General features: G+C 30.3%; 1 protein-coding gene across 2 annotated transcripts; it reads right to left on the minus strand.

Annotated features, from left to right (window-relative positions):
- Positions 1-12,062: 12,062 nt before the first annotated feature.
- Positions 12,063-16,933, minus strand: LOC11407455 (protein ROOT INITIATION DEFECTIVE 3). 2 transcript variants are annotated; one of them, XM_039833053.1, is made up of 8 exons: positions 16,487-16,933; positions 14,206-14,319; positions 13,830-13,963; positions 13,554-13,698; positions 13,254-13,459; positions 13,032-13,153; positions 12,641-12,876; positions 12,063-12,447 (listed from the first exon to the last, which is right to left on the minus strand). In XM_039833053.1, the coding sequence occupies exons 1-8, from the start codon at positions 16,745-16,747 to the stop codon at positions 12,214-12,216; spliced, it is 1,452 nt and encodes a 483-aa protein (XP_039688987.1). In that variant the 5' UTR covers positions 16,748-16,933; the 3' UTR covers positions 12,063-12,213. The 2 variants fall into 2 exon arrangements, with proteins under 2 accessions (XP_039688987.1, XP_039688988.1); XM_039833054.1 differs by having other exon boundaries at positions 12,641-12,873; positions 16,487-16,931.
- Positions 16,934-19,008: the final 2,075 nt, after the last annotated feature.

The following is a 19,008-nucleotide window of genomic DNA, read 5'->3' on the forward strand; positions in this document are numbered from 1 at the left end:
TTGTTTTTCTCTATTTAATTTGAATGAATGGTTGTGATTTCACTGTTTATATATGTTTAGATTTTATAAGAGGGTGATTTGAGTAGATATATTATTATTAATGTTGGTTTTATTTTCATCACAACAATATTTTTATTTTTGAAAAAACTAAAATTTAGTGCTAACTGCCAATAGTTACAACTTACTACAATATAAGCGGATCATTACACGATTACAGTAACAACAAATGTCTTCAGTATACTATATTTTGTTTTAACCTTATATCATTACACTTATAGCATTTTGCTTTTACCCTTGATCGCAACAGTGTAATATGTTTTTTGTTTTCAGCCTGTTACACGCATATAAGATACGCCATTGCTTCTCATAGTCTTGATCTTCACACAAATCATCAGCTGAGCTCACCACAAGCCATCAATTTCACAATTTAGGGGTGTTCTTATTGAAACCATCCAAATTAAAATCGTGAATGGATAAAAGAAGAAATAAACGCACAAAACTGAATACTAATGAATGTGTTTGAATGACTTTTTTGTGAAAACTACTCAATTTTGACCGCTCTATTTAGCTGAAATATGATTTTGGTCTATCTATTTCTAATTTTTGGTCTCCCATTTTTACATATTGTTGCAATTTTGGTCTCAATCAATATTTTTAACGCAAATAATGGTGAATTTGACCCAAAAGTGGAGATTTTTGGGTCTAATTTCCTTACTTTTTTTAGAGGAATATGTCCGTCCTTATTATATAGTTCACAGTCTAATTGCATTCATTTTACCTTACCATAGAAAACTATTATTTTGTCATTAGTAATAGTGAAAAAAACATGAAAGAAACGAAAAGAATGGTGATGCTAGTTGTTCATATGTGATGATACCTTAAAACCTTTTCAATCTGACCATTATTTAATGGAAGGTGCAAAAACTGTCATGTACAATTGTGATGTAAAAAGAACTGAACAATTGTCACTTACCAAGGGTACATGACTATATACACACAGTTCAAATGACATATCTTAGGAAGCGGTGAAGCGATTAGATGATCATCTCTGTGTTCGAGCACAAGGTTTCGGAAAGACAAAGTTATTTGCACAGATAGTGGCTACACTAATGAACTTACTGGTATATCTACGTATGATTCTCTTTACAAACATATGGGCCGAGTGGGGGGAATGTTGTGATAACTACTATGAGGACGGCAACATTGAGGATGTGAATAGGTATCAAGTTTCAATTGTGGTGAAAGGACACCGATTGTAACCACTAGATTTTACGCTTAAATCATTTTCATTTTTCGAAAAACACTATTGCTTTTTATAATAATAATTTCTTAGCACAACCTATACAAGATTCTTAACATAATTTAATAAAAATTCTTAAACTAATTATCCATCAAAATTTCATCTAAAATTACAACTCAATCAAAAACCCAATTTATACCCGTACGCACTTCAAGCAAACGCTTCAAAGCGTAGACATCTCTTCTTTAATACCTAAAAATGTTGGTGTAAGGGATCAGCTTCCAACCACAACAAAACAAAATTAAATAAAGAAATTAAAAATCAGAAAATATACATATATTATCCTTCTGGCAAAAATTAGATTGGATAGAAACATTTACTAAGTTTTGATAAAAATTGAGATAGTAAAATGATTTAGACATTCCTGATGTCGAAGACTTTTCTCTTGCATTTATTTATTTTATATAACAAAAGAGAATCAAAAGAAGGTGAAACAACTTAAATTAAAATATCATCAATGTTACTCATACTATTGTTCAAATAAGAAACATTATTCACCACACTAAATTTCTAGCTTGCTTACATATATAAATAAGGATCATGCGAATCGGTGTCCCCGGGACATTGGTTAAGCATACCATAAAAGAGAATTATTACCACATAAAAAGAAACTATTTTTGACTTTATTATAAATTAATTACACAATTTCAATGCATTAACTACTATATAATTTCCTTTTTTATATCCTTAACCAGTGCCCTGGAAGCACCGATTAACATTTCCCTATAAATAAATATACCACTTAAATTAAAAGGTCATCTTAACTTGTGTCCTTAGGGCACATGTTAAACATTAATTTCATATTCTAGGGATAAATATGTTTTTGGTCCCTATTAAATATGTCAACTTTTTGTTTTATTCCCTCTAAATTTTTCCTTCAACTTTTAGTCCCTAAAAAATTTTCTATCTTTACTTTTGGTCCCTCTTTTAAAGTAAACTCATATGTAGAATACATATTTTTTAATAAAACTTTGCATAAAAATTTATAATATTATAAGAATCTCTCCCAAAAAAATTTAGAATTTTTTAACAAAACATAAATTTAATATGAATTTTTATATGTTTGACGGTTAAATATTCATAACTAAATTATGTTTTGTTAAAAATTCTAATTTTTTGGGGAACTTTTTTTTTACAATATTCTACATATTTCTTCACAATTTCATTAAAAAATAAAAAAAAATTAACTTAAAAATAGGGACCAAAATTAGTGATTGAAAATTTTATAGGGACTAAAAGTTGAAAGAAAATTTTAGAGGGACTAAAACGAAAAGTTGGTATATTTATAGGGACCAAAATTATATTTAACCCTTCATTCTATTAATGGAAAGAATTAAATGAAAAAAAATTAATATTAAACATTTTAAGCAATAAATTAACACAATTTTAAATACCTATCAGTGAAATTCTTAATATATACCCTAAGAACACAAGTTAACATTTCCCAAATTAAATCATTTAAAACAATGGGCATCACTCACCACGTTGCATATCTAGTTTGCTTATAGATCTAGGAACCATAGTGGAATATGAATATATATCACATGAACAAATTTCGATCATCTTGTCATTATTAATTTTTTCTTTATTTTGCAAATGTGCATAATTTCACCGGCAGGAATGGACTCCACCCAATCATTTCTAAGACTATATGATCCGGATATATTCAGCCCGTCATTAAAACACCACACAGAAATAATCCGCCATTAAAGCACCACACAGATGCATATATTAATGCATGATTATGAAAATAAATGCAATATGATATAATCTCGTCACTAAAACACCACACAGAATATAATTGTAACATGTCACTAAGGCACCACACAGAAAGTAATAACACATTAACCTGCACCTGACAAATGAGATTTTCCATAAAAGTCTTATTTCTCTTCTTATTATTTTAGTTTCATACACTCTAAAATTTATGTTCAACAGTCAGAAATATATACCCACACATAAAAGAATCTAACGTTCACCTGAGTTTATCTATTAAGTCTTTACACACTTATAAATTCATGAATAATTGATAACCTCATTTTATTGTCCATACCACTTACTCTCTTTTTTTTTTTCCGTAAGTGTAAAGAAAATAATGGAACTATTGCTTCCCTGCTCTAAATAATAATCAGTTAAATATATTAAACTCACTATTTTATGCCTATGTGCATAAAGCAGAACAGTACTTTCAAAGAAATAATGTTTTATGCCTAACCGACTATGCTAGTGTTATTTTTCTAGTTCTTTATTGTTTGTTACGTTGGCATGATTACTTTAGTCTTCTACTACAACAATCAAGGATACAAACAGATGAAAATTTAGAAATGTATTAGAACTTAGACTTATATAAATATATTCCATTACTAAATTTCATTATCTCTAAAATTAATGTCTTTTCCCTTTAAGCATACAAACAACATGTAAATACTTAGAGACTTCCAATCCAATGCCTAATTTTGAGTTGTATGGGGAAGTGCCCTTACCTTACGTGTTTTTTGTTCTAAGCCACTACTCTAAGCCGCCTCAAACTCACAGCCACAATGCAGACTCATTTTCTCTCACTCCAGAAATTATTTGGATGATCGGACAGTTGAAAACAAAGAACCACATATTGAGAACATGTTGTCCAAAAACTAGCCCAAACAAACGGTGAATGAAAGAGTATAGTTGCAATTCTACGGTGACCTCTCATGGGAAAACGAAAGGCTTATGTTTAAGAAAATAATTTAGTAAATTGAGAAGTGAATAAAATGAAAGGACATGGTTAAAATAACTTACACAAAATTAGAGAAGATGAATTGTTAGGAATGGATTAATGGACCTCGAAAATTCGGATTCAATGTGTAAGCTGAGAGAATGGTAGGAAAACATGTTTGTAGATTTGTGAAAATGGTAGGGAGAGAACGTGGCTCACAAAAACGTACCAGGAGAACAGTTTTCTCTTTTCTCTTAATTAAGGCAAATTAATAGAGGGTTTTATAGGAATTTAACAGTGGAGGTTGAGGAAAAGAGGACTTGCTGGTATTATGATGAGAATGGGTGAGATGTTCCTCCTTTTAAGGAGTGTATACATACATATGGGAAACGAGCAATGATACATAGATATACTTAAGTGGACATTCAGTCATGTACCTCCATATAGAAATGCAACATGTGACATTTTTTCTTTCTCTCTCTTATATGTATTAAGTGTCATGTTTTGATTGGTTGTGAAAAAGGTGGTACAATGTGTGTATGAGAAAAGAGTGTTTATGTATCTTTATTCAATGGTAAATGAACACAGACATACTTAGCTTCTACACCTGCTTAATTCTTATTTCTCTAGTTTCATTCCTTCACCGCAGACACATATACACAGCTTCTCTTGATAATAATAATAATAAGGGTCTTGTTAACGAGTTATGCTGAATTCCCAAGGATGAAGAGCATAGAGAACCATTTGTTGAATCATTTCAGACCGTGAAGTGTTACCATTGACTACACTACTAATGGAAGATGCATGGTATCAGGGTCTATTGGGTCCATCGTTGGGCTTGCATCGTCCATGCTTCAGGTCCGTTGGGACCGGGCAGAAGCGTGAGGGGGTGTGTTAGCTGCCAAACTCTCGGGTGGGATTTAGTCCCACATCAGATAGATAGGATTCGAGTTTATAAAGAGGAGGCACTCCTCACTGTATTAGTTTTGTATGGATGAGTTAGACCTCGATATTCGTTACATGATATCCGGGACACTCTTTAAGCATTCCAATTTAGGAAATTATTTATTAAAAAAGTCTCAATTTCCAAAGCATAGATTACACAACTTTTCATAAAAAGTTACTGTAGAAAAATTTTGGGGCGTTACACCGATCAAGTCAAGGTATGTTTTATATGTAAGGAGCAAATGATAGACGGTAACGACGTCGCTTCTTTGTTGCAATTATTTGCTCCAATTATAAACAATTAATGGCAATAAGGAGAAGAACATCAGGAAATAAGGAGAAGGACATCTGATGGGATGCACGGTATGACAAGGTCATCCAATGTATTTGATGTATATTAATCTAAATTTTTTAATGTCAATATTGGAGTGGAATACACACTTCTAAATATCACCATTTATGGATAGAGCAAAACAGTTTATATAATACAATAGTATATGATTGATTGATACGTTGTATTGTATTGTTGGAATGAATTACAAAACTCGAGGTAACCACATTCCATTATTCTAAAAGTATTACCAATTAAATGAGTTTTGCATAAGTAATTATTTATTTAAACTACAATAATCACACTTGATTACATATGTATACTCATGGATCGTAGGATATGCAAAAAAAGAAAGAAAGAAAAAACCTCATAACCAAACATATAACTTCATTATAATTTCAATGAAAATCCAATTACTACATGATCTTTACACCGGTCACTTTAGATGTTTCATGTATTGCATCCTATCCAAACAACTAATCGTTTGTGACGCAATAGATGACGAAATTAAGGCCAACCATGATCAAATCATTTGTCCCGCGTGTTGTATTCAGACTCTCAGGTACGCTTGATTATATTATATATTTTTGTAGCTTTATATTAATTTTTTCTTGCATGTTAAAAACAAATGCAGTTATTGCACAACCATAAGTTTGTTTTGTTCGGTAAGTGCTATTGATTTGCTATAGTATTGTCAATGGTTGAACAAATCTCGCTTGTAGGCAACTCACCGATATTTAGCATTCTCCTTGCAAAGGGTAATGTTAAAAGACTTATAACCGTTGGCATTTCTTATATGGTGTTTTGTTGTTCAATTTTGATTCCACCAGATAAAGTTCTTAAAAGAAGTGGCAAAATGTTGTCAAGGAACACTAAAACATGTTCTCAACAATCATCGATTAAAAAAATTGAACATTTTGACTACTGTATTGGTAAGAAATGATATTTGTGTCTATAAACACCTAGTTCATAAACAATTTGGATAACAAAGTTGTTGGTAGACAAGCATACACTTATGAATTCGCTCGTACATCAACAAAGTATAATTTACTCATATCCTAATAAAATATAAAATAAACAAATCAACAATAATAAAATAAAAAAGATTACTCATATCATAATATGTAATTTATTAAATAAACTATTAATATCGCCCTAAAATATAAAAATAAACGAATCCTACCTATCTAAGTTGAAAAATTATCAATAATTTTAGTATTTATGTTATATGTATAATATTGATTGAAAATTCGTATAACTGAGAATTAAAAAGAAAAACTATTGCTCATATTATACTTGTAAATTTTTGTGGTGATATAACTCATAATTTATTAAATAAACTTTTAATATCTACATAAAATATAAAATAAATAAATGTTAAGTTAATTTTTTTAAGAGTGTGTGTAATGAAAATAGTGAGCACGTGTGGACTTAAATTTTTCAAAATGGTACAAACGAGTGTACACATTAAAGATGTTAACCTATCATTGCTGTAAAGAAGTTGTTGCGTGTAACTTTATAAAAGTAGCTTGTTTTTAGTTTTTGTTAACAAAATAAGTTATTTTTTAATATTTAGAGCTTTTATAAAAATTGGCCTTCACTTTTTAAGATGAGAAGCAAAAATTAAGTCAAACCAAACACTACTACGTACAAAAGACACTTCAAAACAACATTTCTTTTAACACTCTCTTAGTGACATGGCTACTGCATAATTTCCATCATTTTATATATAAATAAATAAATCAAGACATCAATTACCATGAACAAAATTTAAACAGCAACTCTTGAAATACGTCCGAGGCATAAACAAGTTGAAGCTATAAGGTTTTTAATTTTCCCCTTCCGATGAAATACTCTTAATTTTGAGCTTCTTTCTAGCTGTTTTTTGAGAGTGAATTTTGTTTGTACAAAGCAATCTGCAACCTATCATGGCCAACAATCGTGACTTCAACTGTCTATTCATCACCATTACATGTTTTGCCATCTTTATTGCCCATGAATGATTCTCTATATTTGTTTCCACTTTCATTTCTATGGTCATGGCCATAGGCATGTCTGTTTTCTGCACAAAAGAAACAACAATTAATAAAAACCACCATCTAGTGTGTCTCTAAAAAAAAAGTATTTAAAGTAAATTCTTATAATGTTTAAATTGAAAAAACATAAACGATGAAATAATAAAGAATAACTGCAACAACAAAATATGTAACGGTATATAATAAATTTTACCATCGAAGAGTGTGTTGGATAGAGGATTTTGGAATGAGAATAACATATATGGACTAAAAAAGAAATTTAGTTATTGCCATTTTTATACCGAGGACAAATTAGTGTTAATTCAATATAGCAAGTGAAATATGTTTTATTTCCGTGAGAGATTGAATTGAACGGCAAATAACTAAAAAATTTCAAAAATAAATTTTCTCAACAAAATAATAATGATGATGACTCTTTAATTACTACAACAAATTTGCAACCGCCGGAGAATCTCAACCAACTGAATTTTTGCTCAACAATAATAATAATAATAATAATAATATAGTAATAATAATAATAATAATTACATTTAATAGTGTAACAGAATTTGCATAACTAACTTTTTCTCTCACTCTTTCAAACTCTTTTCTCCTTCTTCTTTTACGCTCTATGTTCTTGTTATTTTCTTCATTTCTTGTGACTTTTCAATCACTTCTTCGATGACTTCTTCTTCTTCTTGCATGGTTTCTTCAGAATATGAATCAATTGCTTCTTCTTCAACGACTTCTTCTTCTCAACATGAGTATGTTTCAATGGCTCATTTTCAAGAGGAAGAAGAGAATGCTCCAATGGCTTTGGAGAATGCTTCAATGGCTTCCTCTCAACATGAAGATGAAGATGAGAAGAAGATCATGGTGATGCGATGGCTTAAGCATTTGCGTCATCGATACATTCGACTCGACGACGGTATTTTCAATTGCAAATTTTGCAATCTTCATTTTTTAGACACAGATGCTTTGATTGTCCACATGTTAGAGGAACCTCATGTTAACATGATCAAATCATTTCTCCCGTGTGTTGTACTCAGACGCTCAGGTACGCTTGATTATATTATATACTTTTGTAGCTTTATATTAATTTTTTCTTGCATGTTGAAAACAAATGCAGTTATTGCACGACCATAAGTTTGTTTTGTTCAGTAAGTTCTACTGATTTACTATAATATAGTCAATGGTTGAACAAATCTAACTTGTAGGCAACTCACCGATGTTTTGCATTCTCCTTGCAAAGGGTAATGTTAAAAAGAATTATAATGTTGCTAAGAATACACTACTTAAAAAAATCGTTGGCATTTTTTATATGGTGTTTTGATGTTCAATTTTGATTCCACCAGATAAAGTTCTCAAAAGAAGTGGCAAAATGTTGTCAAGGAACACTAAAACATGTTTTCAACAATCATCGATTAAAAAAATTGAACATTTTGACTACTGTATTGGTAAGAAATGATATTTGTGTCCATAAACACCTAGTTCAAAAACAATTTGGATAACAAAGTTGTGGGTAGACAAGCATACACTTATGAATTCGCTCGCATATCAACAAAGTATGATTTACTCAACTCATATCCTAATAAAATATAAAATAAAACAAATCAACAATAGTAAAATAAAAACGATTACTCATATGATAATATGTAATTTATTAAATAAACTATTAATATCGCCCTAAAATATAAAAATAAACGAATCCTACCTATCTAAGTTGAAAAATTTATCAATAATTTTAGTATTTGTGTTATATGTATAATATTGATTGAAAATTCGTATAACTGAGAATTAAAAAGAAGAAATATTGCTCATATTATACTTGTAAATTTTGGTGGTGATATAACTCATAATTTATTAAATAAACTTTTAATATTTACATAAAATATAAAATAAATAAATGTTAAGTTAATTTTTTTAAGAGTGTGTGTAATGAAAATAGTGAGCACATATAGGCAAATAAAATTATTTCCTTATAAATACTAGCGTTAAGACGGGCACCCCGTGCCCATCTGTCCAATCTTATGAACAATAATTTTTATGAAATTTTAATTAAAATTATTTTGAGTTTGATGAGTGCTCGTATGTCCAATCTTCTTATTGCGCTAATGCATATAAATTACAAACAATAGTTTTTATGAAATTTTGACTAAAATGTTTTCGATTAAAATAATAGGCATAGATAATAGACATTTTGCACTTTCATATTGTAACAAATTGTACCTATCTTTTTCAATGACACCAACAATATAACAAATATAGTATTTTTCAAAAAATATTACAAATGTAATATGAATTCTTATCTTTTTAACATCACCAACAAAATAATATTCTTATAGTCAATTTTGCTAAGGGTGTAATTGGAACAAGAAGAAAAAGTCAGCCAAAAACGTCATATTTTCTTTATATATACTATAAACATAGATATAAAATTGAAAAATAAATAACTTAACCAACTAATTATCGAAATTTTCTCTATCCTTTAAATTTAATAAAAACTATGCTAAAATAAATATAATTTAAAATGAAATTTGAGGAAGGAGATAACTAAAAAACAAACAAATAGTTAGAATTAAGGACAAAACTTATGTAAATTTCCTTATATGTTTTCGTATGATTCTTAGTTAAAAATGTATTTTTTTTTTTGCTATAACAAATGCTGAGAAAACTGTGGATTTGAAGAAATCATAAGTAATTTAGTTAGGAACCATAGGAAAAGCACCTAATAAAATGCACCAAAGTTATTGCCTAGAATCAATATAAGGATAAAACTTAGGTGCATTGCATTTTTTTTAAATGTTTTTCGTGTGGTTCTTCACGTAAAATACTCATTTTTTGTAAGGACACGTACGACACTCATAACTACCTATGATTTTTCATATCCATAATTTTTTCAAATTTTGTTATAACTACAAAGGTAAATTTTATGTGGAGAACCATACAAAACATATGTAAAGAAATACACCTACTTTGTGTTCTTTAAATAAATGATTTTTCTTTAATGACAAATTTTAACAATTAGTTGTTAAGAGATCAAAATATATATAAATAAAAAATATTAAATGAATATAATAGTAATTGTTGACTTATAAAGAAAAACAGTAATATTAATAGTAACAATAATTAGGATGAAAAAAAATTTATACCCATGATATACACGATAAAATCTACCATAGACAGAAGTGGATAGCTTAATGAATACACGCATAAAATAAATTGATAGTTTTATTACTAGGCATGGCAATGGGGTGGGGTGGAGACTGGTTTTACCTTCCCCGTTCGCATACACTATTCTCATATACTTACCCGTTACCCTACTCATAATCAGCGGGGATGAGAAATCGAATCTCATCCCCATCCCAGACGGGTTCGGGTATCCCTACGGGTTCGGGTATCTCTGGCCCATCCCCATTCCCGCAATGGATATTTTTTTTAATAAAAATAAAATTATTTTTTAGATCCGAGCGTAATGTTGTAATGCATTATTCAGCAAAGAGATAATGACGATTAACGACTATGGTGATTGAGAAGAAAGAGGCCAAGAGTGTGAGATATGGAAGGAGAAAAGATAGAACTATGATAAGTGTGTGTCATCTGAAAGACTAAGACTCTAACTGTATGAGTGAAATGATTTAGGGTTTGAGTTTCTATTTATATAAAAGAGTAGTAAATTGATTTTCTACATTCGGGACGAGTTTGGGTATGGGCTCGGGGTGGGTACCTATATCCCCATTACTCGTCCCGTATCCGTGTTTTGAATTCGGAGAAAACTCATAATCATACCCAAATCCAGTTAAACTGGGCTTGGTTCGGGCGGGTATCCGCGAGTATGTGTTTTGTTGTCATGTCTATTCATTAGCTATCATAGAGATTTTATAAAAATAAGTTGAGAACAACTTAAAAACATGTCATATGTTTTTTTTAAGGAATGTCATATGTTCTTCTTATAAACTCTCTCAAGTATCACAAAAGTATCACAAATGCTCATGTCATTACTTAAATGCAAATAAGTAAATAAGTTGTTTCCGTCATTGGCTGCATATTTTTTTGGTATGATGCCAAACTTCAAGCCATCAAGGGCTTAATTGTTGTGAACTAGACACTACTTTTCCATAAATCCTTGTTCAACGGTAAAAATTGTAGAAATTGTTATATCGAATGTCGTGACTCCTCCACTATTATGTGTGAGTTTCTAATGACTATTGTCACTTCGCTTGTCTATAAAAACAAAACAAAAAAGTAAAAACTCTATGTTGGCCACATAAAGAAGGAGTAAAGATAGGTTGACACCCATAACGTATACACCCTTTTATACGAGGAAAATTTTAGTGAACCAAATATATGGTCTGTTTGACCATATTTTTCAGTTGTGTGACCACATTTAAAAGTTGAAAAAATGTGATCACGCAACTAAAATGCGCGTGACCACTATGTTTCCTCTTAGTTAACCAAATAAATTCTGGAAAAATAGTGGTGACTCAACTAAAAAATGTGGTCACACATACCATATATTTGGTTAACTTAAATTTTTCAGAGTGGTACAAATGAGTGCACATATTAAAGATGTTAACCTATCATTGCTGTAAAGAAGTTGTTGCGTGTAACTTTATAAAAGTAGCTTGTTTTAGTTTTTGTTAACAAAATAAGTTGTTTTTTTTTTTATATTTAGAGCTTTTAAAAAAATTGGCCTTCACTTTTTAAGATGAGAAGCGAAAATTAAGTCAAACCAAACACTACTACGTACAAAAGACACTTCAAAATGGCATTTCTTTTAACACTCTCTCAGTGACATGGCTACTGCATAATTTCCATCATTTTATATATAAATAAATAAATCAAGACATCAATTACCATGGACAAAATTTAAACAACAACTCTTGAAATACGTCCGAGGCATAAACAAGTTGAAGCTATAAGGTTTTTAATTTTCCCCTTCCAATGAAATACTCTTAATTTTGAGCTTCTTTCTAGCTGTTTTTTGAGAGTGAATTTTGTTTGTACAAAGCAATCTGCAACGTATCATGTCCAACAATCGTGACTTCAACTGTCTATTCATCACTATTACATGTTTTGCCATCTTTATTCCCCATGAACGATTCTCTATATTTGTTTCCACTTTCATTTCTATGGTCATGGTCATAGGCATGTCTGTTTTCTGCACAAAAGAAACAACAATTAATAAAAACCACCATCTAGTGTACCTATGTCTCTAAATAGAAATTTCATTTTACAATTTTTACATATACTAAAAAAAATATGTAGCATATTTAATTTGAGTACAAAACTCTGATAGTTACACTGCAATGCAAGACATGAAATCTTTATGTTGTGTTTAAGTAGAGGCAAACCTGTGAACCAAACATATTTTGTCTCAATAAACCAGTGCTTCTTAAATCAATGTAAGTTTGTTTTTCTTTGAAGAGGCGACACAAAGAAAGAAGAGTGGTAGTTTCCTTGTATCTGCTGATCTGCAGAGGACACTTATCCAATGGAGAAACGATATATCGTTTGAGCTCTCTCGTGTTATTCGATGCGGAGAATGCTGGAGACCGAGGTATCACGACGAGATTAGTTACTTTCCCTGCTAATAAGAAAATAGTTAACACTACTTAATTAATATATGTGCTTTTACTCAATGTAACCACGCAATTTCAAAATGACAGATAAAAAAGAAAGAAAATTATTAGAAACCAACAATTTAAAAGAAAGAAAAAGGAGTAGTTAGAAATTTCAAATTACATTTTTGAAGATCGAATCTTCGAGTGATTGTCCAACCGATCACATCCCATATGCAGATTGTGCAGTCTTCAGAAGACGATATTAGGCATGTCCGACTAGATGCCATTGCAGTAATGGCTCCCCTGCAAAGTTGACAGAAAAGCAAGCTCACAATTATACACAATAATTAACTTCTTTACATAACTATTTGAGAAATGACAAGTTTTAGGTGTTGTTTATTACATGTGTCCTGTCAATTCAAGTGATTTGTCTTCTCTAATCATGAAATTAGGACCTTGTTCCAAACCAATATCAAGCATGTTGACAATTATTGTTCCATTTTTTGCACCACAAAACAAAATATGTTCTCCTTGGTGAAGTGTGATGCAAGTTATTGCCAAAGGATAACCTTGAGTCTGCATAAGTCTTCCAGTGATGAAATCCCAAACCTATTATGATAAACAAATTAATGTATCATCTTCATTAAACCATTGCACATGAAAATTTTACAAGATTCTTAATACATAATCTAATATTGATTACCTTGCATGTTCCATCAAGAGAGCTTGATATTAAAATTGAAAAGCAACTGCAAGTTGTAGCTAAAAGACCTGTTATGGAGGACATGTGCCCCGACAAACAATGTAATAAAGGATTCGAGCTTTCTGTTTCTTCCACATCTAGCAAACTTCGATTGAATCGAGTACAACAGATGCATCAATTAAATATAAAGGTTCTTATAATTCTTAATATCTACTAATCTAATACATTTATATTTGAGTCCAAAAGTTACATAGGAAAAACAAGTTCAATCCTTACCTTATCATGGACCAAACACATATCATACCATCAATTGACCCAGAAATAAGAAGAGAATCATCATTAGAAAATATTATGTGGTCTACAGATTTATAATGAGCTGTCCAAGTCTTCAACAATTTTCCACTAGTCACCTACAATTCATCATAAACAACACAATTTCACAAACAAAATAATCCAAATATAGCATTAAACCTTACATGTAAGGGAGTCTTAGGATCAAATTTTTGATCAAACATTCACCCATTTTAAGTCATATTCAATAAATTATTATACTCAAAATGTCTAATTGAGGAAATAGCTAGGTTTTTGGATGTTTAATTAGCAAAAAAAATAAAATTAGACAAATCAAATAATTGAAGGTTTGCATACATACATCCCAGATATAAGCAGTTCCAGATAAAGCACCTCCCACAAGGTATATGCCTTCTTTTGTGCAAGAAAGTGGCCCAATGGCCTCCACTGTGTAATTCAAAAGTGGTTGTTGCGGCTGAAATAATAAAATATAAGTAAAAAAATAGAGATTTTGACATGATATTTAATTTAAAAGATATAAAATGCAATATTTTGGTCATAATTATTGAACTTTCATGGTAGTATATGCTAGTAAGCAATAAGCACAAGTAATGTTTAATAAGCCATCAAGTGGTATAATAGTCTTTAAACAACATGATCACAAATTAAAACAAAAAAAACACTCCTTCCATGTTACCACTACGACAATGACATGAAAGCTCTATAAAGTCTAAATTTCCATGTGACTATTAGATTATAGTTAATGGACTCTAGGCACTTGTTAATGTTGCAAACTGAAGCAAATTGGTTTTGGTCAAAAGTTAGCAACATCGAATTACTCTCTTCCTCAAATATTAGTGTTATATACTCCCTCCGTTTCAAGCAAAATTCACTTTTTAGGTTCATTCATTTAATGATGTATGTGGTTTATAATATACACCATATACATCATTAAATGAATGAACCTAAAAATTGAATTTTGCTTATATTTTGAGACGGAGGGAGTACCTAAAAAAGAAGTTTAAAATTTATACCCAAAAAATAAAAAAAAGTGTTGCTTCATATTTCAATGTAACATCAGTTATTTTTATTTTTATTTTTGTCATATTAGTTTTATTTTTATGTAGGTTTATGTTTTTAAAGGAAAAAATTGGCGTGCCCAGATGTATATTGTGGTTGCGACGGTGATACGACTCCATCTGCGTTCGTGTTTTCTGTGACTGAAGATGGTTGGAAGTTGGTTCGGACGCCGACGCCATCGCGACGGATTTGTTGTTGTGCTCCGAGGATCTTTTTTGTTATAGCCGCTGTTTTGTGTTTCGTTTTTCTCGCGATTTGTTCCAGGAAGGTGGTGGTGGTGGTGGTAGTTTGTTCCGGATCTCTGTTTTTTTATAATCTTAAATCTGGATTTTATGGATTTAAGATTTGGTTTTAAAAGTTTTGTGTTCATCTGTGAGTGTGTTTTTGTTGGAATGGATTCAACGAGACGATTCACCATTGCTCGAAAGGGTTAGGAGTGTAGACGCGTTGTGTTAGCGGTAGTAGTCATTTATCGTACCTTAAGAGCTATTTCATCTGTCACGATTGTTTTATGCGCCGTTGGTGGATTGTGTTCCGTCGTTTGTTCATCCCTTGATCTGGACTACGATCAGATTGTTTGCCCCAAAAGGGCATTTATGGCTTGCTGATGTTTTTCAGGGAGCTGTTGGACCTTGGATCGCTTCTGTGTTAGCAGACGATTCATACACCTACCTAGTTCGGTTTCGCATCCACACGTGGATTCGCTGGATTGTCCGTGGTAGTGTTGTTTAGAGTTGTTTTCTTTACCACTTGTACTAATTTGTTGTATAACCCGTTAGGGTTTGAGGTTGTGGTTTTACGGGCCAGGTTCATGCCCCTAATCTTGTACTTCCTTTCCTTTTTAATTTCATTTTTACTTTGCTTAAAGAAAAGATAAAAATTGCTGTGTACAAAAATGTTTTTGATCCAACCAACTATTTTTCTCAGAAAATGTATTTTTCGATGAAATTTTTGGTGTTTTCTACAACATATGTTCCTCTGAAAATGTCAACTTTCTTATAATATATCGAACCTAGTTGCGTTTCAATTTAATTCAAGACTGAAACACTCCGGACCTATAATTTCAAGCATGTGATCCCATAAAAAGCGAAAAGGTGCACTTTGGACTATGTATACTTGCAGTTTGGTTTGGACCAATTTTAAGGAAGGGAAATCATTTAATTAAATTGTTCCGATTCAGTCCAATTGTATTTGATTTGATTCTACTCGGACATTTGCATTCCAACGCCAAGACATCATTGCAAGGATGGTCTTATATTTAATCGCAACTGTACATCTACCTATATATCAAAAGGAGATTAGACTTGACTTTTATCGCTTGTTTTTAGATCTCTTATATTCTAAAATCGATCTGACCTATTTTTACAAAAGAGATCTAAAAACAAGCAATACAAATCATTTTTGAGCATTTCTTTTAGATCAATTTGAAATTTTTATTTGGATCAATTTCATTATAAACAACCTGATTTAGGTCAACAATCCAGAAGTTGAAAATAAAAATTAACAAACATTTATAAAGGAAACATCAACGATATTGTGTTATTATGAAATGAAAACATTACCTTGTTCAAGGGCCAGACAACAATGGCTCCTCCACCTACAGATCCATGTTTGTTCAATTGTGATGCCACGAGAAATCGATTTCTTAAGCATAACATACCTAAAGGTGGTGAAGCACATGTTGGTATGTGAAGCATCTTTTCTCCTGTTTCCATATCCCATATTGTCACCCCAATTCTCATGCTTTTGTCACTGCATGCCACCAATGCCTCTCCTTCTTCCACCACCATCTTTCTCTTATCAACTTGTTGCATGTTCAACATTGAATTAACAAAGACAATATAATGAGACCAAACCTTTCACTTGTTTCTTATATTCTTTTATAGGTACAAAATTTAATGGTGTGTATGACCAATAGAATTTCTTGAGAAAAAAGGCCAAAGATTAGAGTTGAGAGTGTACCTAATTTTATTATCTCGTTTTGGAAGCTTCTTTTAGTGTTTGGTCGGTGCTCTTAGAGGGTGAAATTTGTTTGCATGTGTTGCTTGCTCGTGCCTTGGTGTGCATATATAGTTGATGATTAGAAGTGTTGCAATTGCAATGATGAAAAACATGCATAGTGAGTTGGAGAGGTGTGTTTCATGCTTGGTAAGTGGCAACTTCACGTGAATTGGGTTCGACATTAGGTGAAACTAATCAAACTTCACACAAGGTGTATGTTTTTGTCCGGATTCAAACTTTAGACATTTTATATATTATGTATTGTTTCTATCAACTGAATTAAGCTCGCAGGGAAAAATCATTAAATTTTTCTATATACATATAGATCTATCCAAATCAAACATATAAATATTTGTGAATATGTTTTAACAACTAATCTAAGAAACTAGATCATATTGCTATTTGATTTGATACATGTAACGAGTTTTACACGATGTGTGGGACAGGCCAAAATAAAGTGTTGATATATAATTTTATTTTATTCTTAATAATCTCTCAAAAAAATTAATAAAAAATGCTAACAAACATTTCTAGAACATTAAGTCATCAAAATATAAATTACACATAAAAAATTGTGTAATTATAACTTTACATATATTTGACTTATATCCCTTCAACCAAAAATATTTGACTTATATTTTTAAAACTTTTTTTCATGTTATTTATACAATGTATTTAAGACATTTGTTAGTATGTCCCTTTTAGAAAAGTATATTGAAATTTGTAACCATGTCAATCAGTCTAATAAGTAGAGTCATATATTTATTTTGTGAACAAACTATGATATCACTTAAATTGTGCTTTCACTAAAAAACGAACTTAAATTTTAGTATTAAATTTTATGTCGCCTTTTTACAATTAAAAGGAAAAACCGAAATCAATTATGTTGTATATGTTGTGAGTTTTGTTCGTAGATTCATTATTTTTATTTTTAATGACTTTGAGTTTATATTATACCGATGTATTCTATCAATTTGAAAGAATAAATATCGTTTATTTTTATAAAAAAACATATGATAATAAAAATTATGTTTTCCCTCAACTAAGAAAAGAGTGCATAATAATTAGAGTCAAAATTTAGGTCTTTATACTTTAGAGTCAAATTAGAATTTAATATTTTATTGTTTCAGACAATAATGTACTATTTGATATTTATACGATTGTCTCATTATATATATATATATAAAGTTTTTTTTATGATAAAAGGCGTGAAGAAAGACATCATTACAAGTATTCTACACCATTATTTCATCCTCAATTTTTATTAATAAAAAGAGTAGTGATATTTGAACAACTATTTGATACAACTTTTGTGACAACTTCTTTTTTCTCTCTTTTCATTGGTTAAAAACAATAGAAAGAGAAAAAGGAAGAGAGAGAATAAGAGTATAACGTGAGTATGAGAGAGAAATTTATTACAAAGTTGTCAAAAAGTGATTGTACAAATATCATTTCTCTAATAAAAATAAGAATTAGGAGAGAGAGAGAAAGACACCATTCTTTCCTCATTCTTTATGTCATTTTTTGCATTTTTATTTAAGAGAGATGTTAACTAGTACTCCATCCGTCTTGAAATATAAGCAAAAAAAACTAATTTTCTTTGTCCCAAAATATAAGCAAAAAAGACAAACTTTTATTATATTTAATCTTGTTTTTAAAAAAATCATATTTTCCAATAAAAACTTTTTCTTATTCTCATGAAATTAAATGCAAATTACATTTAATTTTCTCTCTCTTTTATTTTTTTCCATAACCAATTGCCAATGAAAATTGTTTTTACATCTTTCCATGAAACTTATTCCAAAGAAAACACAAAAAACTATGCTACAAATTCTTATATTTTAGTTTTTTTAATAAGTGTGGTTTTTGATTTTTTGCTTATAATTTAGGACGGAGGGAGTATCCTCGAGGTAGGAATTACAAAAGAAAATGTTTTTTTGGAAATTGTGTATTTTACTTTTTAAAACTTAAAAAAGTGTTGCTTTTAATGCTGACTTTGTTTTTTCTTTCTATTTTTAATAGGGTTTAACAACTTTTTTTTTTGTTGAATTAAAAGAAGTCAAAAGAAAAAGTACATAAAAGA

The sequence above is a fragment of the Medicago truncatula genome, chromosome 4, assembly GCF_003473485.1.
Source record: "Medicago truncatula cultivar Jemalong A17 chromosome 4, MtrunA17r5.0-ANR, whole genome shotgun sequence".
Taxonomy (NCBI): Eukaryota; Viridiplantae; Streptophyta; class Magnoliopsida; order Fabales; family Fabaceae; genus Medicago; species Medicago truncatula.

Excerpts from the sequence above, each read along its gene's own strand:
- LOC11407455 (XM_039833053.1), bottom strand. The coding sequence starts at position 16,747 with ATGTTGAACATGCAACAAGTTGATAAGAGAAAGATGGTGGTGGAAGAA. Across the intron at positions 13,460-13,553 it reads CTCTTGATGGAACATGCAAG|GTTTGGGATTTCATCACTGG; the intron begins GTAATCAATATT and ends TTATCATAATAG. Across the intron at positions 13,154-13,253 it reads CTTGAATTGACAGGACACAT|GGGAGCCATTACTGCAATGG; the intron begins GTAATAAACAAC and ends TCAACTTTGCAG.